The 22,452-nt window shown below is 39.3% G+C and overlaps 1 protein-coding gene across 1 annotated transcript in view; it reads left to right on the top strand.

Moving 5' to 3' along the window:
- Nucleotides 1-2,520: 2,520 nt before the first annotated feature.
- The window catches only part of SLC9C1 (solute carrier family 9 member C1), a gene marked incomplete at its 3' end in the record, with an annotated part of 66,215 nt that continues 46,283 nt past the window's right edge, over nucleotides 2,521-22,452 (top strand). Inside the window, exons 1-6 of the mRNA XM_081137988.1 lie at nucleotides 2,521-2,613; nucleotides 5,576-5,704; nucleotides 8,973-9,138; nucleotides 11,909-12,034; nucleotides 15,733-15,894; nucleotides 17,997-18,096. Of these exons, the coding sequence (XP_080994114.1) occupies nucleotides 5,606-5,704; nucleotides 8,973-9,138; nucleotides 11,909-12,034; nucleotides 15,733-15,894; nucleotides 17,997-18,096 (653 nt within the window). The 5' untranslated portion in view covers nucleotides 2,521-2,613; nucleotides 5,576-5,605. The remainder of the gene's footprint in view (nucleotides 2,614-5,575; nucleotides 5,705-8,972; nucleotides 9,139-11,908; nucleotides 12,035-15,732; nucleotides 15,895-17,996; nucleotides 18,097-22,452) is intronic.

Raw genomic sequence — 22,452 nt, forward strand, 5'->3', positions numbered from 1 at the left:
TATTAGTGTTCCGAATGGGGGGTGGTGGTGAAAGAAGGCTATGATTGAATATCATCATAACTATTAATTTCTGTCTGGATAAGACAACAGAAGAGATCAAAATATCCTCCCCCATCCTGCTACCCACTTTGGAATAGCTGCCATGAACATAACATAATTCCAGAGGCTTAGAGAAGCTGGGGACAAACTCCTCAGTTGCCCATCCCCAGAGCTAAGTGACCTGCACCAATTTGTGCTCCTGGCTACAGGTTTGGTGAAAAATCTTGTCAGACAGTTGGATGATGCCAGGTGAAAAATGCTGAGTGAACACAGGGTGACACTAGCTAGTCTCTATCACTTGGGGTTGTAGCTTTTCATCTCATTTAAACTGAAAGCATCATAGGAAGGGGAGGCATCCCTAATTTTGTCAGACCCGAAGATACCACTAGAAATAATTAAGGAGAAATAAGGCTTTGTTGTGTTTGTTTGTTTTTTAAAGAAAAGCGTTAAAAGGCCACCAAGAAGGCAAATCTTCCTTTCTTTTGATCCTATGTGAGTTTTGCAGAGCGTCACAAGAGTTGGATTCAGATGGTCTGTGAGAAACAACAGGATGGAATTGAATTCCAGTCTTTATAATCACACTTTTCTTAACAAAGGATTTACTGGCACTTGGGAGGACTTTGTCAAGAATAAGTTCAGTGGTTATCCTCAGGACCTCCCTGAAGTCATTCTAGTATTGGCTTTGCTCTGCGCAATTGGAGGTAGGTGCAACTCTCTTTATTTTAGTTTATTCTACAGAGAGATCTTGTAAATGCCACCAAAAAGGATTTTTTAAAAGTAGCAGGAATAGGAAATTAGAATTTTGTTCCTAAATTCATACCTTTGTTCCAAGGTTTTCAATTATATGAATCTAACAATAATCTACCCTTGAGAAGAAACATGTAAAATCTAATCCATATTCTTCACCTCTATTGGGTTCAAAATATTTACACCTTTCTTACTTGATAGGCTATGAATAGATTTAAGTAATGGGGAGAATTAAAACAGATAAGCAGAAAATCAAGGGTTGGGAGATTTTTAAAATCTGAATTATCACAAACTATAGTTTCACTCATATTTTAAAGTCAGCTGTTCCACTGCTTTCTCTACTTGAACAAAGAATTTTCAAAGTGACAGGTCTTCTGAATGGTTCAGTTACTTTTTAACCACTTGGTAGGGTGTCCCATTGGTTTAATCCAAATGACAAATTATTCCTAGCTCTTGTGAGAAGAAAAGAGCACCGTAGAAACCAAAAGAATGCAATTTTCTTTTTTTTTTCTTTTTTTGCATTCTTTTGTTACCGGAAGATTGAATTCCTCTGTCGCTTGTGGGAGCAAGGTTCCTGGGGTATCACTGAAATAAGCATTTTCAGAAGCCCCCATGGGAGAACTGGAAGAGGGGCAGCTGTGGATTTAGCAAAGCCAAAAGCAAGGCCAGTGTCCAGAGCCTTCATCCATGTGGCAGCTGGGTGTAGCTCAGCAGAGTCCACAGTGTGGAGCCCCACGTGGCTGTGAGCCACGTGGGCCCCGGGGAGCACAGCCCCTTGCAGCAGGAGTCACTGAGGCCCCGTGCGTGAGACAGAGAAGAGAGCCTGCTTCTTTGTTGAGACGTTTAAATATTCAGGGTGCGCACACTTGCGGTGGCCACGCCCACCCTGGCGACTGACTGGCCCCCAGGCGTGATTGACAGGAAGGCGCCTTTCCAGGGCACTCAGACCTTACTGGGCATGCGTCTAAAACGCCTTGGTCCAGTCCCTTCACCCATCAATCAGCAGGGAGCAAACCTGGAGAGTGTTAAATGCAGCTCTTTTGGAAAAGCTGTATAAATGGCATGCTTACATAATTTGGTCTTTCCTTTATTCCTTTCTTGTTAAATAGTAACCAGATTATGACAAGGGCATCATTTTGACCTGACTAGGAATTGTATTAAGAAGCAGCAGAAAACATTAAACTGAAGAAAGTGCTGTAATATTGCTTATTGCACTTTGGTGATAAAGAATAGTCAAGTTAAATATTCATGTTTTCTACCGTGTAATAGCTAACCAGTAATAGGTAGCTAGCTCTTCTCGTTGGGCTAATTATTATAGCTAGTTCCTCGTTGTTTGGGAATCAGCCACGAGATTTCATTCAAGCTTAGTTATTCGTTAGCCTCCTATTGCAGGACTGCTAAAGAGACCACCTAACTTATCACGTGTGAAAAAAAAACTGCTCCAAATATTTTAGTAGTTCCCCAGGAACCAAGGATAGCTAACGATGCTTACTAACGACTATAAGAAATGAGATACTTCATAGAGCAGGTCAAGCAGGGATCTAGTGATTAACAGTTGCACTGATTCCATGTGCTTAGGTGTCAAGGAGGGTTTCAAACACAGGAACGTAGGAAGCAGGTAGTTGAACAGTATTTCGTCGTCCTCAGTATTAAGAAATCATATCAAATTAAAGCTCTTAGAAGATAATATTTTACTGCTTTTCAACAAAGGCTTTTTTTTTTGCAGCATTTTTGAACCTGCACTTGAAGGACTTTCTAATTCCTCTCCCTGTGATACTGTTTTTAATCGGATGCTGTTTTGAAATACTCAGTTTTACATCTGACAAGGTGTGTATAGTAAATATGAGCATTTTGTGCTGTAGCCAAGAGTCATACAAATACAAAGATGGCTTAAGGAGATTTGTTAAAACGCGTGTCTCGTCACTGTCCTGCCACGTGGTCGATGCTCAGGATGTGGGTAACATCAGATACGCAGGAAAAAGAAGCGGGTGCAAAAGGGTGAAGCTCAGACAAGAATCGGTGGACAAGAAAGCCACGCCCGGAGAGGCTGAGAGCTGTTGGCGCAGGACCCGAGCAGCAGGAGAATTCTGACACCAGACCAATCCACTGCCCCAGCTGGGACTGTTTCAGCAAGATCTCCCTTAGAGTGGAGGCTGATCTCTAAGGGTGCCTGGCTTAGGATATGTCAAGAAATATCAGTTGAACCTTGTATCTGGCATTGGAAGTGAGGAGCAATGCAATCAATACATAAAGTAGAGATGACTCCAGTATTAACAAATAGCTGGGAGCAGCTGGAGTCAGAGGAAAGCAAATATGCTCTCTATAAGGGATATAAAAGGCATTATTGGCATCTGTAAAAGTAAATATCGTAAATATTTTAGATTATGCAGGCTGTATAATCTCTGTCACAACTACTCAAATCTGCCACTGTAGTTCAAAAGCAGCCACGGTGGATAATATAAGTGAGCTGGCACGACTGTGTTCCAATAAGACTTTATTTACAAAACAGGCATTGAGCCGGATTTGGGTTAGAGGCCATATTTTGCCAGCGCCTACTCTAATCAGTCAGAATATGAATGAGAATATGTGTGAAAATGATTGACTTTCCCAAACAAACTTGACCAGTGATGTAAAAAAAAAAAAAAACTATGGAAAACATACGTTCATGTAAGAACAAAAGCAGATCGCTACTTTATTTGTCATGAACAGATTTTATAACCATATGATTTTGATACAAAAGCAACTTTAAGTACAATTATTTAAGACCTTTATTAACAGGTGCTTGAAGTTTTTGTTGACTTTTTTGAAAAAATTAAGTTGTAAGCCTTTATTACAAGTTAAAAATGAGGTTCCTAAAAATCTCAACTTGACCAGATGTGAAACAATTTAAAAACCTTTCAAGGTGGATTGAGACAAACCAGGCTTTAAAACAAACAAACAATCAAACAAAACACCACCACATTTGTCATTACCAAAAAGAGACATCTTTAGATAAAAATAATAAAAACCCAGTGCTGCAGGGATAATGCAGATAGTTCTAGTTATCTGGTCAGTGGGCAAAAGGCAAGCGCTAGGTCTTCAGCTCCAAGCTTTTGTTCGTTTCTCGCTGGAATTCGCATTCGTTTCCGCAGCTGGATGCCTGAGCCGCGAGCGCCCGGTGGGAAGCCCGCAGCCGCTCGGCCGGCCTGCTCAGCCTCGGGGGCGCGCCGGACGCTTTGGCGTCTTGGGGTTTAGGGTTTTGTGGGCGTCCGCATCGGTGGTTGAAGTCGCAGTGGCAGCCAGGCTGAGGTGGTGCTGACCTGGGGTCTCATCCCCTTGGTTTTCCTCCCTCCTTCCCTGGGGCCTCCCCGGGCTGTCTTTCGTAGGAGGGCCCCTGAGGAACCCTGGGCTTGGCCCCAGCACAGGCGCTGTCTCCCTAGTGTGCCTCGCCCTCCTGCTCCCCGGGGTCAGCACCCCCAGCCCTTCTGGGGTGCTAGGGCCCAGCCGCAGGCTCTCCGCAGGGGGCAGGTGGGCACCGCTGGGCCTGGCCTTGGGAACACGCTCTATCCCGCAGTCTCCCCCCCCTCCCCTCCCCCCTCCCCCCTCCCCCCTCCCCCCCTCCCCTCCCCTCCCCCCTCCCCCCTCCCCCCTCCCCCCCTCCCCTCCCCTCCCCCCTCCCCTCCCCTCCCCCCTCCCCCCTCCCCCCTCCCCCTCCCCTCCCCCCCCCCCCCCCCCCCCGCTGGTCTGGCGGTCCCGCTGGGAATGCGCGGAGGTCCCCGCCACGTGGACAGGGCGCATAAGGGCCCTAACAGCTGCCGCCGCCCCGCGCGGTTCCCTTTCGGCACCAGACCCCGCAGTCCCCGCACCTCCCGCACCGCACAGGTAGTCCCTGCGGCGGCTCTCCCTCGGGGCAGCCTGGCGCGCAGTCCCCGCAGAGAGAAGGCGAGGGGGCCACGGGAGACCTGCCCGCGCAGCGGGGTGGGTTACGGGAGAGGAAACCTGAGCGTAGAGAACTCGAACAGCGTGGGATACACAGCTCATCCGCCCTCTTGCCCAGAGGGAGATATTATCTTTACCAAATCTGCCCCTTGCTCTGGAGAGAAACACTTGTCCTACCTTCCAAACTTGTTATTCACTCAAATATTCTGGAAAAGAAAGTCTGGAAGAAAGGCAGTCAGCGCCTCCACTCAGGACACAGAAGCACAAGAGGCCAAGAGCATCAGCTCCCAAATGTGTAGATCTCATCCAGCTCAGCAGGTTCTCAGGGTTTCCGTGCTGAGTGGACATTAATGGATGCCCATAATAAAATTTATAAATACCAATTCAATAGTTTGTGATAAACACCATTAGTTATTTCCTGAGCTGCATTAATCGCCCACACACTGTTATTCTTCCACACACAACTGCTATTTAAGCCATGGCTGGTTATTTGTAGTTTCTAGAATTGGATGTGATTGTTTACTCCTTTGTGGATTGTGTGCATGATAATCCATCTACCTGAAATATCTTTCTTCCTCTTGTATGTCTGAAAGTCTGCCAGATAGTCTCTAGTGCCCATGCAAATGTACTTCCTATTTATTTTCTTTAAAAAAATGAAATGGACATAGATATGCGCATTAACTTTCCACTATAATTGGTAATAATCTGATAGAAAGTTATAAAAATCTGACAGTTAAGACGTTGGCACTTACTATAATTATATTATGATGTATGTTTTCCCCTTTTGCTGGAGATTGGAGTATTTGTCATGTAGTCTATGCTAATAGAAGGATAGATAAGTGAGGAAATGACATATTTTTTATATTATTAGGTTCTACAATATACAGATGCCGTACAATGGATGAGCCCACATTTGTTTTTTGATTTATTTACACCAATAATTATCTTTAATGTTGCATTTGACCTGGATGTTTACATGTTCCAGAAGTTATTTTGGCAGGTAAAAAGTATTCTTTTTCAATAATATCATTCGCTCATAAGCCACTACATTTTATCTATGTTCAGGTTTTTAAATTTTTTGCTTCAGATTAGAAAACGAAGAAGACGGGAAAAATACGAGGTGAGGGAGAAGTAAAATCAACTTCATATTTTAGTGACAAATGTTTAGTATCCTGAAGACTCAGGTAAAAAAATTATGGAGGAGAAAAGTAATTCTGAACATCTGAGTGGTAGAACTTAACGCTGGTTATAATTTTAACTCTGACATGCTATGAGAGAGCTGTTATGAAATCCATTAAGCCTAGTAAAAAAAAGTTGCTAATAAAAGTTATATTTTAAAAGCTCACCTTCTAGGACTTCCCACCCCACATGCAGAAGAAAAGGACAAGAAACAGCCATAACTCTAACTTACAAACTGTTACCATTTTTTTCTAATTGTGTCAGATTTGGACCTCATCAAGGAAAGCCCTTGAGGAAAATTGCTCCAGATCTTAAGCAGGGGTGCATTTCTTTCAAAGTGATTAAAACAATTTTGTAAACATAAGGCCATTACCTAAACTACTTAGAAGCAAAACTATTAAAACAATGTATACTTGAAACAGAAAAATGAGTCTAAAAAAATGGAGGTCAGACAAATGACCAAAAAATGAAATTGAAGAGATGGCCCTGCCAGGTGTGGCTCAGTGGTTGAGCATCGACCTAGGATCCAGGAGATTGTGGTTCGATTCTGGGTCAGGGCACATGCCCGGGTTGCGGGCTCGACCCCCCAGTTGAGGGTGTGCAGGGGGCAGCCGGTCAATGACTCACTCTCATCGTTGATGTTTCTATCTCTCTCTCTCCCTCTCTCTTCCTCTCTCTGAAATCAATAAAGATACATTTTTTAAAAAAGAAAAGAAGAGATATATAAAAGTAGTTTGGCCCGGTTCTGGTGATCTCTGCCAACCTGCTTCCTGAGTCTGTTGAGTCTGTTTAACTCTGGAGGTCTGCCGAGTCAGCAGATGAGCTGGATGGCTGGAGGGCCCACTCGTGTGTCTGTTGGTTGGTGCTATTAGTGTTGGCTGTAGGCAATAAGTGTCACTGCCACACATATATCTCATCACCTAGGAGGTTATCTTAGGCTTCTTCGCATGGTGGGTGCAGAGTCTCAAACATCAGCAGGAGAGGGAAAGCTGGAATTTGCCAGCGCTTTTTAAGTTTCTCCTCGCATCATGTTTGCTCTCATTCTTTTTAGCCAAAATGAATCACAGGACTGACCCAGAGTCAGAGTGGGAGACGGCTACCCAATGGTGTGGCTTCAGGAAGCAGAATCACTGCAGCCATTTTTGCAAACTACATGCCATGTGATTTATTGATGTATCAACAACAGCTATGTGGTGGAAGGATTTGGGCCTTCTGACCTGCAATCCTCTCGTCTCAGAGCCTTATTTTAATTTGTTCCTTGGAACAAGAGTCAGTAATACAGCAATCCTGACCACTAAAACCTTAAAAATTAGAACTGACTCACCCTAGAAGTAACTGATCTACAGGGCCCTGATTTCTTTCACTATTCTGATGCTATCATCAGGCTTTATCCACAGAAGACCCCTCTCAGCAGTGCCCCGTAAACACTCTACCATGGTTCTGCCACTTCTAAAATCGGGTTAGAGATGTATGATCAAGTGACTTAACCAAAATCACTCGGCGCTTGCACCTGCACCAAGGCCTCCTGCATGAGAGTCCAGTACTCATTCCCCAGTTCATTCTGAGCGAGTCTCTCTCTACAAGTGAAAGAGTTAAACAAACAGAAGGCAGTAAGAGCATTTCACAACCTTATTATAAAATCATTACAATTACTCTTTTATTTTATATTTTTAATTGAGATAATTGATATGCAACATTATATTAGTTTCAGGTATACAACATAATGATTTTATATTTGAATATATTCAAAATGACCATCAAAATAAGTCTAATTAACATTCAAATATACAACATGGCAGTATTAATTATAGCCACCATGCTGCATAGCACATTCCTATGTTTTATTTATTTCATACCTGGGATTTTGTACCTATTGACCCCTTCATCCATTTCACCCATCCCCCGCCCTCAGCCTCTGACAATCATTCACCTGTTCTCTGTATCTATGTGTTCAGTTTTTTTCTCTTTTGGATTCCACATATAAGTGAGTTCATACGGTATTTTTTATTTGTCTGACTTATTTCACTTAGCATAATGCCCTAAAGTTCTATCCATATTGTCACAAATGGCAAGATTTCCTTTTTCTTTTTTTTTTTAAATATATTTTTATTTATTTCAGAGAGAGGAAGGGAAAGGGAGAGAGAGAGAGAGATAGAAACATCAGTGATGAGAGAGTCGTTGATTGGCTGCCTCCCGAAAGCCCCACACTAGGGATCGAGCCAGCAACCTGGCTTTTGCCCTGGGAATTGAACCAGTATCTCTTGGATTATGAGTTGATGCCATGCCTGCTGGGCTCCTTTTTTTAAGGCTGAATAATATTTCATTGCATATATATCACATTTTCTCTATTCATTCATCAGTTGGTGGACATTTTAAGGTTGTTTCCATGTCTTGGGTATTGTAAAAAATACCTCAGTGAACATGGGGGTGCAGTTCTGAATTCTTACACATGAATTCAGGCACAATCACTACATTTTCCCAAGTCCATTTGGTAATAAAATTGCTAATAAAATAAAGCAATAAAATTGGTAATAAAATAAAACCACCACAGGTAAAATAAGAGAAAGTAGAAGGCGATGGTGGGAACACAGAAGGTAGGGAGGTTTTCAGACCTTAAATAACAGAATTTTTCTTTCCATCTTTTCTGTAGTTCTGTGCCATTTCCCTACATTTTTCTGTTATCATATTTTCTTTCTTTTTCTTTTTTGACACTTCTATTTAAACTTGTGCTCTTTTTTTCCTATGTTATAGACTATGTCTCAGTTTTTACACATAGTCAAATGTGTATGTCTATATGGTATGTATGTATATACCTCATACATACATATGTATATTTAATAGCCTTATCAAGAAAACTGAACGTTTATTTTTTAATTATGATATGGTACTTCTTAGGTCCTAGGCATCTCATTGCAATATATGCCTTTTATTTCCAGAGTTGCAAGCACATAGTTGTTAAATAAAATAACTTAAAATTTCCTTTGATGGGTTGAGTGTGATTGTATATCTTCAATAATCCTGCTTGTCTGCTTTTTAAAAATGAAATATAAAGTCAATCTAACTTTTCTATCTGTAAAATTTCTTTGCAGATAATTTTAATTACAGTTCCTGGATATTTTATCAATTATGCCTTAATTCTTTCATATCTGGTATCTGTGAATAAATTAAATTTGAGAACCGGCCCATGGCTATTATTTTCAACTATCCTTATGAGTTCAGATCCCATGCTGACTGCAGCTGCTATAAGAGACCTTGGTAGGTATATTTTTCTCCTTTCCCATGTTTAAACTATCATATTCTGTATTTAACTTGTCTATTTTTAAGATCTTTTGTTCATTGTAGCTCTTCAAGATGTGAAGTGTGTTACTGGGGCATTGGGATTGAGCATAGAAATTTGGGTGGTGATGTTTAAAACAAAGCAAAATTCCAGCGATGGGCTTACTTAGTATATATTTTTCAAAGTCTTATATTCAATTATAGAATAGAGCAGGGGGTTATTTGGAATTCTTGACTACTTTATCCATGCTTCTACCTTGAACCAACAGAACAGTTCTGGGTGCTTTCCAATATTGCATATACATTGTGGTGACATTTCTATTGCCCAATACCTCTTTTCCTTTGAAAAAACTGTCATTAAGATAAGGCCATTTGCCAAAAATAAAAATAAAAAATTGTCTTTGGAGTCAATGTCACCATTTGAACCAAAAGCCTAAAAAGTACAAAATGATAAAATCACCAATCATACAGTATGTCAGTGTGTATACTATTCTGGAGATATATACATTTATATATATATATATATATATATATATATATATATATATGTGTGTGTGTGTGTGTGTGTGTGTGTGTGTGTGTATATGTGTGTGTGTGTGTGTGTATAATTTCAAAGTAAAATACTAAATCAACATAACCTGTTAAAAATCTGAGAGCCTCATTCAAGAAAAACAATAACTTAATTTGTTTTCCCCCAGTCACTTTTTAATAACAAGAACTATAACATGTGTTTAAAAATAGAATTTTTATATGGCACACACCTGCATGTGTGTCTACAGACACACACACACACACGCACACACACACTTTATTTTATGGCCAGTTTAAGGAGAAAGAACTGTCTGAGGCAGGTAGAAATAGAGTAAGGGAGACACATCAAGTGTATCTATATGAATAAAGGAAAGCCAAGTCTTCAAAGCAAGGAGACTAAGATTGTGAGGTGGACTTTAGAAGGAAGTACTAGCATCTATCACCTCACCTTACCCTATGGGACCCTGTCAGTACCAGCCTCTTCTCAACTTAAAAGATTTGGGGGAGTTCTATGCTAACAAGAACATTCCATATTTCCTTTAACTTTATAATCTGATAATCTAGTTAGCATTCTGCTGGTGCCCTGCCCTACCATTGTTGAATTTAAATAATTTATTTGGGTTAATTTGCAAGGTTATTCTTGTAAATGTTAGCCCTCTTGCCATTACTTTTGGAACTTTGTTTTTCTCCTCACTTTGTATCATTTAAAAAATAAATAAAGTATTTTTCTCTTGGAAATATTTTTGTTTGCATTTTCAAAGCAAGATTCTAACATTTTAAAATTTTATTCTAAAAAGAAAAAAGAAAAAGAAAAGAAATAAGAAAATCTGCGCAGGCCTATGAGTAGAGTACATGAGTACATTCACATTGTCTTGAGATTTTTCTGGTCTGTTGACTTCTCTTATGCTCCTTATTCTATTATTTATTTCCAAATATTCACATTTTGTTATAGTTCTATTTTCTAAAACAAAATAATTATACAAGAATACCAGGTTTTTCTGAGTAACAGCTCCAAAACAGTGGCTTGAAACAATTATGTGTTATTTCTCCTAAGTTTGGCAGTTCTGATGATATGGGTTAGGCTCTGATGATCTTGGCGAGGCTCATTAATAAATTTACAGTCAGCTGGAAGGTCACCTGGACACTGAGTGATCTAGGATGTCCTTGACTAGGAGGATCCATGTTTCTTCCAAGCATTTCTCACATTCCTCCAGTAGGGTAGCCAGGAAATGCTGCCACGATAGTGACAGGAGTCCAAGAGAGAGAGAGCAGAAATTTTCCCCAAGCCTCTGCTTGCACACAGTTTCAATAACAAAACAGACTGGGCCTCTTGGTGAGAGACACTGCAAAGTCTCACAGCGAAGGGCATAGGTTCAGGGATAGGCGAGGAGAGAACCGTCCAGGCAGTCGAGCTTCCACAAGAACAGGCCACCCTGCTTTTCTTCTCTCCAGGGAGCGTTCTTACTGTGTGAGGTTTTGATCACAGCTATAGAACGGTTGGTTCACAGGAAGGGCTTTTACCCTGCAATAATGTTTCTTTCCTGTGGGAATGTGGAAAATCATCAAAGTTGCTCCAAGTTATACTTTTGCCACTAGAGGCATATTTAATAGCACAGAAAAATGGTAATTGATTGCTATCTAAACTTAGGATATCATAAATGAAGAAAAATTAGAATCAAAGCAGATAATATCAGGGCGCTCTTCATTCATGGAGCTAGATTTCTAAACCCATTAAAACGGATGTATGGGAAAAGCAGACAATTTCTATTATAGTGAGAGTATCTGGACAATTGCCTTAATCTTTCACTTAGGTGCAGTGTTATAAAGTCTTGGTTTATGAATTTACTTTATCCTATCATTGGTTTTGATCTTGCCGTATATCCACAATGTAAGTATTTATATAGGCCAAATCACTGAATTAAAAAATAATGAATTTATGTTTTCATCTGCTTTGAAACAAGGAATGAGAGCTATAGCTTATTATTGCAATTGCATAAACCATAATCAAGCACAGTTAATTTGGTACCTAATTATGATGGTCTAGATATAACTACAGTTAATATATAAATAAATTTTCTTGAAGAGAGCTTCCAAACATGACTAAAGTTTATTTAAGTATGTAGGAAAATTATGTGATGTACATCCATAGCTAAGAATATTCTCCTACTCGCTAATAAAATTTTTATCTTTTTCACCCAAAATATTTTTCCTTCCATAGGTCTTTCTAGAGGCCTCATCAATTTAATTAATGGAGAAAGTCTGATGACTGCTATAATGTCTTTTAATGTGTATGCTAGTATTTTGAAATTTAACACAGACCTGAATAGTATGAACCATTCCTTAGGTAAGGACCTATTTTTTTTCCTTAATTTCTTAAGAGAAACTTCTATTTTCTGAAAACTGAAATCAATTTTGTAATACCTCATCACAAGTTATACTTGTACAAGCATAATTGTGAGTATCAGTATAGTGATTTACCTTTTAAAAAGCACTACATGTGTTTACAAAACACATCCCTTATTGAACGGTAGTTGTAATTTTGTTGTGCTGTGAGTTGGGACTTTCATGAGGATGCTTATAAAAGCAGCATTCCTGCACAGGCCGAGGCTAAACCACTGTACCTGACAGTAAGAATGAGATGTTGATGTGTTGAAGATGAACTCCGAAGATAAGCCAGGTAGTGAGTGCATTCACCAGTGATGAGAAGAGGCAGCTTCCCTTCCCTTTCTCCTGGGACTGTGGCCCTGCGGGCAACAGAGAAGGCTGTGAGCTCAGGGAGGCAGTGTGAGCTACATGGTCATCTACAGGGCCTGAAAGCAGTGCTTGTAAGCAGAGAAGTTGCAAGGTGCCCGTGAGCTCCTTTACCACATTCGGAGAGCCCCGAACCATAAGTATTTTTTCTTTAATAATGTGTGTGTGTGTGTGTGTGTGTGTGTGTATGTATAAAATAAATGATGTATGTGTAATTATCACTCAGGACAAGAAATGCAGTGTTCCTGGTATATCCAAAAGTATCTTATGTGCTTCTCTCTGACCAAAACCCCACACCTTTCTCCTAGAATAGTGGTTCTTAGAGTGTAGTGTCTGGGTTGGGGGGAGGTAGTCCACAGGACCCTTTAAGGTTGTCAATAAAGTCAGATATTTTCATAATACCACTAAGAAGTTATTTACCTTATTTACTGTGCTGTCATTTGCACTGATTTTGGAAGAACAATGACTAGTCTTCTGGAGCAAATTGCTGATGTGCAGCTGTTCCACTCACTGGATGTCTTCCGTGTTCAAGGCCTTTGCAGCATTATCGCATTCTACCTGCCTAGCCCCTGAAAAAGGAGTGTTTAGGAGGTGCTTCCAGACCAGGTTCTGGTATACCAAGGGGTCTGCATGATGCCAAACAATCAATCATGTTGAAGTGGGATCCTTCTACTACCCCCCTCCCCAACAACCAAACATAACCCAAATTACCTTTCCAACCACTCAGGGGACCATCAATCTCTTATTTCTTCTTCAAGGGAGCTGGTCCACATGGTGGACAATTATCCTACTTGGGCACAAGAAGCACTCACCTTTAGTTTTGCTCTGTATCCAATTAGTTTACCCAGGCTATGGCATCTTGGAACATCTGTGGCGAACCTAGAACCCCACAGGAAAGTACATTCTCTTAAAATGCTTCATGCATGTGATCTGCGGTGTATGAGAAAGCCAAACCACCACACACATAAACCTCTTCCAAAATTTGAGTAAAAAGGAATGTGACACGATGTAGTAATAATCAGGGACTTTCACCCTAAAACTTCCTGCTGATAAAGTCTTCCTGAAAATGACTCCAGGGATCAACAAAGAGATACGTTATCTATATTCAGAAGCATCTTAAAAACTCAAGGACCATCCTTGGGGGAAACTGAAAAATGCAAAGAAGTACAGTCTTGCATAATAGTCAGAAGGATCCTTGCCCAGCCTACAAACCTGGTCCAGTATTCTACCGGGCCTCATTTAAGATAGTGAATATTGCCCACAGAATTTCAGGGAACCATGTCAGAGATGACATCTACAGTCTAATCAAGAGAACTTTCTCGATATTATAGTCACTGGAAAGAGAAGGGGGAAAAAAATAAAAATAAAAGAAAGGTACTGATGTAGAAGTTCATTCATTCATTCATTAATCCAACAATTATTTCTTGATATGTACAATGTTATAGTTCTTATTCTAGGCCCCGGTGATTCAACCAGGACCCTAGTAATCCTTGCTTTCATACAGCTTGCCTCATACTTTTGCTAATAATAAATGAAACCCAATTATGCATTTGTTTACATTTCAGAGAAGTAAAAAATTGTAAGCAATCACCCTACTAAAATATAATAGAAACGATTACAATTCACTAAAGCTCTGCTGTAGTGAATAGTGAACTTATTTTCTTAGCCTTTAGGGCTTTCTGAATGTTTAACAGTTTTGAAAGAAAAATTTCCATTAAGGAAGAAACTTAGTAAGCTTAACCGATATTTCATTTATATTTCATTGTTATCTATTGACGCAATTGTGACATAATTTTCATAATTATTTTTATAACTTATTTGAACAGTTGCTTTGCCTTTAAAGTTAGCACATGTTTCATAAGAGGAAAATATTAGGAAAAGTTATTGCTCTCAGAGTTCTTACCTGTTCCAACTTGAGTATGAAAAGTTTATGAACACTGTAAGAAATAATAAATTTGCTCTGAGGATTTTCCTGCCTAATAAATCTATTCAGCAAGCATTTTACTGATTAAAAGCTATTTTCCTTTCTTAAAAGTGAAAGCAATTTTCACACTGGCTCTTTTAAGTCCAGTTCCCTGCATCCTTGTGAAACCAGAGTCGGCCTCCTTTCTTTCAGTTACTGGATTCCCAAAATTATCAACATGGCTAAATCCATGCTGGATCAGATGTGACGTAGAGGGCCATTCATGAAACTCTCCTCCCATGTTCACACTGTCCCTACAGATGTTAAATCTTTGGCACATGTAGAAACCAGGGCTCCCTTTCAGCCATGGGAATGATGTTAGGTAAGAAGGAATCTAAATCTCATTGGTACTCTTCATAGCGTCCCCCTGCCCAGTGGACATTTATACACAAGGATTCATAAAAAATTCTTTCTCCCTCATTTTGCCAGCTCAGCACAGTTCTAGGACTTACCGGCAAATTTAGCCTTGTTTTTGTTGTGTTCGCTGTTGCTGTTTTCTGCTGGCCATTCTTTGTTGTGGTTTTGTTCTTGCTCTCCTCCTGTGGGAGCTGGCTTTTCTGACCCCAGGACCCACTCTCATCTGTGATTCAAATTCTGCTCCTCTGTGATTCAAATGCAACCTGTAAAGGTGGGGAGGACTTTCTCACCCACTGGCATGCCTGATTCCAGCAAAGGAATATATTGGAGACTTAGGCTTCCTATTTTTCAGGAAGGGGCATCGTAATGACTATAGAAAGCAAAGCAATTTGGCAAAATATAACAATATCAAAGATGTAACTGTCCTTTAGTGCATAATTCCAGTTCTAGGGCCTAAGGAAAGTGATCAGAGAAGTACAAAAAAATTATGTACAGAAGTATCCACTGCAGCATTATTTATCAGGGGAAAATCTGGAAAACATGAACTGTGGAGCAGTAAGGAACCAGTTGGTCTGCAGGTCAGGGCAATACAGGAGACTCACTCTGTACTGCCTCTGTGTCTTATGTTAGATCTAGAATATAGTACATGGGTTTAGAGATTTTCTACCTCTTGTCCATTACCATATCTCCAAAATTTATTATACTGTTTGGTACTGAATAAATGTATATATTCCTTAATGGGGACTGAAAGAAGCTCTTAACTAAACTGACTGACTTTTATAAACTTAAGTGTGGCTTTCAGAATATGAGAAGAAATTTTCAATTTAGGAATATTAAAATACCCTACATCTACCTTAAAGGGTATGAATGAGCGGTTTTTAAAGATAATGACAAAAAGGAAAGTTGACTCATAGTATCAGTTAAAATTAAGTAAGTTTTATTCACTATTTTTTTTCTCCCCTTTCTTGCAGCATATAGCATCATGGAGCCAATATTGTCATACTATCTAACAAGTTTCTTGTTAGGAATTCTATGTGCAAAACTGATTCAGTTGTGGATGTCTACTGTTTTTGGTGATGATGTCAATCATATAAGTCTCAGTGTTTCAGTTGTGTACCTCATCTATTTTATTTGTAAGTGAGGGGCCTATCCCTAAAATTAAATCATATAGAAAAATTAAAAATAAAGATATCAAAGATAAAAATCCACAATCAACATACCAGGCAAAAGTTAGTTTAAAACAACTTAACTGATCTAGAAGGAATCTTTTTGTTAAAACATTCTATCAAAAGAGATAAAAATATTAGTATCTACACGACAGAAAACAGTATGACAAAATATATAAAGGAAATACCATTACTAAACAGGAGAATTTGACAAAGCTCATAATTACATTGAGATATTCTAGTATGACTTTCCCAGCTACTGTAATTTCATAACCAATTAAGAAAGAAATTAGTATGCTATAAAAAGATTTAAATAAAAACTTAAATATGTGGTTTGTAAGATATGTAAAGAGTTTTCCTTTCCAAAACATAATGCATATCCTTTACATATACCTGTAGACCATTTGCAGAAATAAAACTAAACTACAAGAACATTTCAATAAAATTCTAAAACCACAATGCAATTAAATACTAACCACAAAAGGAGGGTCTTAAAAAATATCATTCTAACTGCCTAACATTAAATATACTTTTCTTGGTAACTCTAAGATCAAAAAGAAAATAAAAATAGAAATTATGGATCAAATAAGGCTACATATTATAAAACAAATTATTGTTAATCCACTTACCACCACTTTCTTCTCATGGAAGTGTGGCGGGTATTGGTAATTAGCCATATCACTATTTCCTGATATAGCCTCAGAATCACGTTCAGCCTGGCTCTTCAGATAGCTCTACAAATGATTTGAAGTTGGCATATGTGATAATACCTAGTTAACAACTTAAACTATGTATTTCCATTACATTTAAGAATAAGACAATGTTGCCTATTCTCATGCCCAAGATTAAAAGTTGTTCTGGAAGCTCTAGGTAGTACAATAAGAAAAAAAGAAGGAAGTTTATACATCTTTTGAAAGAGAAACGATTATATTAGTAGCAACATTTTTGATTACATAGAAATCTCAAGGGAATTAATAAACTAAGCTAGTAATACTTTTTAATAGCTTGATATAAAGTTAATATAAAAAAATCAGTAGTGTCCTTATAAGTCAGCAGTAACTAGTTAGGAAATATAATGAAAATTTGATTCTGTTTACATTGGCAAAACTTATAAAATATCAAGGAATAAACTTATCCAGAGTTTGGGCCTAAACAGAAAACTGTTTACTAAAAGTTTACTAAGAAGTATAAAATCTGAATAAAATGAGACAGAAAAAACTCCTCTTTTAGAAGTACTAACATAACAGGATTTGTTATTTTCATATCTGAGGAAAGAAAGGCAGAATGTAGGATTTTGAGGTTTCAGAATTAGTGAATTAAAGCCAATTACAATCTACTGATGTTACAGGATCGAGTTAATGAATTAATGGACAGTGAGAAAATGACCAGTCAATACAAGTACTTTGTCATGTACTACTTAAATTGTGTACACCTAAATTCCTGCAAAAATATATTCCAGCAAATATAATTTCCTCTAACATCATTTAGTAAACAAGCATAACCTCAATAATAAGGGCTATACCCAAGGAAATAATAAACATTGAATCAAAATATCTCTCAATAAACATTTTAGAAAGAAGACTTCTAGGACAAAAATTTATGAAAACAAGATACAGGGTGAATATAAATCTAATGTAAAAGGACTTTCACTCTGTCCTGGCTTAATGCTTATATTTTTAGTATCTTCATAGTAGCCATCATAAATAGTTCCCAAATTTTACCATTACCAAATAAGTTACAATGACTAGTCCAAGACCAGAGTGCCTTAACACCTTATGTCCACACCTTCCTCTTCTTTCAGGATTCAAAACTAACTAAGGTGTTAGTTTCTGGCTTAGGTACCATTTCTAGCCAGAACTAAAATAAAGAATATAAAACTTGCCCTCAGTGAAAGCTGCGGGGAATGGTCGACTTCCAAGGCGGGTTGGAAAACCAAAGCATTTCCTTCTGGGTTTACCGCCTTCGGAAACCGAAATGTTCGTCAACAAAGACATTCGAAAACCGAGGTACCACTGCATTTTCATCCCTGGTAAAATTAATACTTTATATTTATTTCTTTTTAAAAATAGGTGAGCTACTTGAAATCTCTGGATTCCTTACGCTGGCCTTTATGGGACTTCTTTTAAATTCTACAAGTTTTAAGCCAGGAGTTGAAGTACTTCTTGTCGAGTGAGTGACTAGCATATTTTCACTCTGTTCCATACAGTAGAAGCCCTACTATTGTAATAGCAACCACATGTACATGATCAAAGTGAGATGCTGATCGGAACTACCCAACTAAAAGCACTTCCTAAAAACTCTTTTGCCTGCGCCTACTACTCCCCTAACTTTAGGCAAACTTTGCAAGCTCATGTTGAGTTCATGCTGGCCCCCATTCCCCCCCAAATTCCCTCCCCATATGCTCAGTAATGTCCAGTCTAATCCACTAGACAGGCCAGGGTTAAAGTAAGGCAAGTGAGGCACGAGACACTCACTTCAGGCAATTTTAGAGGGTGCCAAAAAACTCAATAATCAAGATAAATAATGTTTTAGCGCAATATTTTCAGGCAAACTAATGCAAAATAATCCATGGTGAAAAGATTAAAATTTTAAATAAAGATAAAGTCAGTATTACTGATAGTTCCTTTTGCCTCAAGCTCCAATAGGGCTCAGCATAGCACTCATACTAGAGTGGAAGACCAATATCTTAAAGACCATAAAGAGATGCCGCACCAAGGCTGTGGAGAAAAGGGGACCCTGCTACACTGCTGGTGGGAATGCAGACTGGTGCAGCCACTGTGGAAAGCAGTATGGAGGTTCCTCAAAAAGTTAAATATGGAACTGCCACTAGATCCAGTGATCCCACTCCTAGGAATATATCCTAAGAATCCTGAAACACTAATCAGAAAGAACTTATGTACCTCTATGTTCATAGCAGCACAATTTACTATAGCTAAGATCTGGAAACAGCCCAAGTGCCCATCAGTAGATGAGTGGATAAAAAAGCTGTGGCACATTTACACCATGGAATACTATGCAGCTGTAAAAAAGAAGGATCTCTTACCCTTTGGGACAGCATGGAGGGACCTGGAGAGTATTATCCTAAGTGAAATAAGCCAGGCAGAGAAAGACAAGTATCACATGATCTCACACATATGTGGAATATAATGAACAAAATAAACTGATGAACAAAATAGATCCAGAGACATGAAAGCATGGAACAGACTGAGGGATCTCAGAGGGAAGGTGGGGAGAGATTAATCAAAGAACTTATATGCATAAATGCATGACCCATGGGCACAGACAATAGTGTGGGAAAGGCCTGGGGGTGGGGCAGATGCAGGATGGAGGGGATCAATGGAGGGGAAAAAAGGGGACATCTGTAATATTTTTAACAATGAAGATAAAAACAAAACAAGAGGCGAGTTTGGAGGCAGCAACGAGAAGTGACTAAGCAGGGAAGCCGCCTTGGGAACTGGGAATGAGGAACATCAGCAACTCCAGGCACTGGGTTCACGCACTCGAACTTCACAGGCTGTTGAGACACAAGTTCCACCAACAGAATAAGCCACCGAGTAACAGCCCTTAGAAGATGGAAATCACTCCTTTGATTTACTGATGAACTGCCAGCTCTGTAAAATAGGAATGAAGATGACTGTATGGAATAAGGCAAACATTGTGCTAAACCTGTGCTTTGGTGCATGTCTTTAAGTTAATAAAATAACAATGAAATAGTGAAAGAAAAAAAGAGAGAGAGAGATGCCACACAAAGCAAATTAAAAGGTCAAGCTAGGGCATTCGAAGAGGATTAGCAGTGTTTTAAAAGAAATTATGGCCAAACTAAATGTAAGTCTTGTTATAAAAGAAGAAAGTATGGCCAACCTAAAAGCAAGACTGACCTTTAGTAGAAATGTACCAATGTGCTCAAAGGCACCTGACAGGGATGTATGGAATCTGTCAGCCTAAAATAAGGGCGCTTTCTGTGAGGCTCCAACACAGAGGGTGGGAACTTGACCCACACAACACAATGGCAACCTATGTGTTAATGACCGGCTATTTCAAGCCAGAACTCGCCCAGGCAGCCAGCTACTTTGGTCAGCAAGGTGTTTAAAGTTACTTAAATTAATGTAGGTGCAGACACGAGTTATCTCTTGACTGGTTATCTCAGCAACGTTTAGACACGGAAACATGCGTTTACTGGTGACCAGCCAGCAAGGTGTTATAACAGAAGTCCTGAAAATAATCAATGATTTTTGGAGTTTGAAGGAATGTTATAGAAGATAGAATAAATTCAGAAGTCAGGAGCTTAAAAGTATAGGATCCTATAGGATTTTGGAGCACTTCACTAAAATTTCATGTCAATTACAATGAAAGCTAGTTGTACTAGCAACTAGGCAGAATTAACTGGGCCACAACTGTAAGGATAATTTAAAATGTTACACTAATATTCAGTTATATCTATGGGAAGTGATTCTGAGGGCTCCCTTCACCTTCTTGCTCTAACCGAAAGAAAGTTGGATCTCCCCTGAAGACATTAGTTCCCTTACATTCCCTAGAAGTCATGGTATCTTTCTCACCTGCTTCTTTGGTGCTATTGAGCCTAGAGTTGAAGTAGGCTCTGTACCTGAGTTGTTTCTATCTCATTGTTTCTCCTCCCTCAGTACAACCTAATTTTGAAGCTTATGACATCAGATTGTACCATCTGCCACCTTCTCGGTTGTAGTTAGCCCTAGAGCCCTGAGAAGATTTTCACCCCTCTCCCCTCACTGTGACTTCTCGCCAACATTACTCTATCACCGTTCTTGGTGCTGTCGGTCAATATCCACACAGCTGGTGCTTCTGCTCCCTCACCTTTCAGTTCCTGCACCTCCTCTCCTTCTGTGAGCCTGTCCACTACCCTGCTTCAGCTCCCCACTTATATGGTCATACAAATAACCACTTCATAATCTCAATTTTGAGAATCTTAGTATCTAAAATATGATATGTACTAGCTTCTACTCTCCCAAATAGTTGAAACCTAAGATAATGATAAATCTTACTACATACTCCAACGATCTGTAACAGGTCCACACTACTCTTGAGGAGCAGAAGTGCCCCATCTCCCATTTTTTCAGCTTTCACCCTTCAGGACCTCAAGTCTGACAATTTTGCAAACATGGTGATACTATAATGCTCTGATCCTATGATCTTTAACTGATCCTTACCCACCTCACTTCCTCCTTTCTCAGATCATTTCTTTTGTTTAAAATCATCTAAGTTCTCATCTCATTTGACTACAAGTCAAAGTTGTTTTAATGGCAAACAGAGTCCTATGATATGTCCCCCCATTATCTCTGTGATTCTTTTCTACCACTCCCACACTCACCCACTCTGTTCTAACCACACTGACCACTTTCCTGTTTCTCAAACATACCAAACATGTTCCTATTTGGGCTTGCGTCCTTGTGTGTCTGCTCTTGAAATGCCCTTCCTCTACATATTGGCATATTTCCCTATATGTGGGCAGAAGTAGCTGCCTCATTTCTTTCATGCTTCTATTCATACATCACCTTGTTAGAATGAAATTCTCCAAGTAGGAACTACTTTTTTCCATCCTGTATAATCTTTTATTCCAAGCAGATTGGCATGCCTAAAATGTCCAGTCCACAAGTTCTTATCATTCATCTAGGCTAGTGGCTGTGCAACATCGGGCAATAAAAATAACACCGGTGCCTGGATCAATAGTCAAAATCTATGAGGGTGAGAGCATAGCACTTCTGATTTTTAAAAACTCTCCCCAGATAAAACTTACATACAGACAAAGTTGTGATTCTTTGCTACAATAAAAGATCTAGCTTTATTAGTATAACTCATGATCACCAAATGAAAGAAAAGGACTTTTAAAAAATATTTAGAAGCTCTTTTTTGGGTGTGCTTGACTTATTGCACGCACACACGCGCGCACACACACACACACACACACACACGCACACATCTATTAGATGGGTTTGGACCGTGGTTGCTTGGTTCACACCACTATGAATTTGATGGAGACTGATTCCTTAGAAAACCTGGTTTCCTCCTCACCAGGTTTATCTCATTAATTTCTACCACAAATGAAAGGTCTTGACAACTTCTCAATATTTATGGCTTCATTGGTTTGATTACATCTTATGCTAATTAACAAGACTTTTAGTATTTGATGTCTTTTTTCCATAATATTAAGGTTAATTTTTAAATTATATGATCATTAAATGAGTACTAAAGTATGACAGTGATTGCCGGGCCGGGCATAGCTCAGTGGTTGAGCATAGATCTAGGATCCAGGAGACCGCAGTTCGATTCCCGGTCAGGGCACATGCCCAGGTTGCGGGCTCAGTCCGCAGCAGGGGCCATGCAGCAGGCAACCGGTCAATGACAATTCTCTCATCCTTGATGTTTCTATCTCTTCCTCTCCCTCTCCCTTCCTCTTTCTGAAATGAATAAAGATATATTAAAAATAAAAATTTTTTAAAAAGTATGATAGTGATTCACATTCACCACTCCCTTGACTGAATTACCCCATTC

Source organism: Miniopterus schreibersii, assembly GCF_964146895.1.
Source record: "Miniopterus schreibersii genome assembly, chromosome: 5".
NCBI lineage: Eukaryota > Metazoa > Chordata > Mammalia > Chiroptera > Miniopteridae > Miniopterus > Miniopterus schreibersii.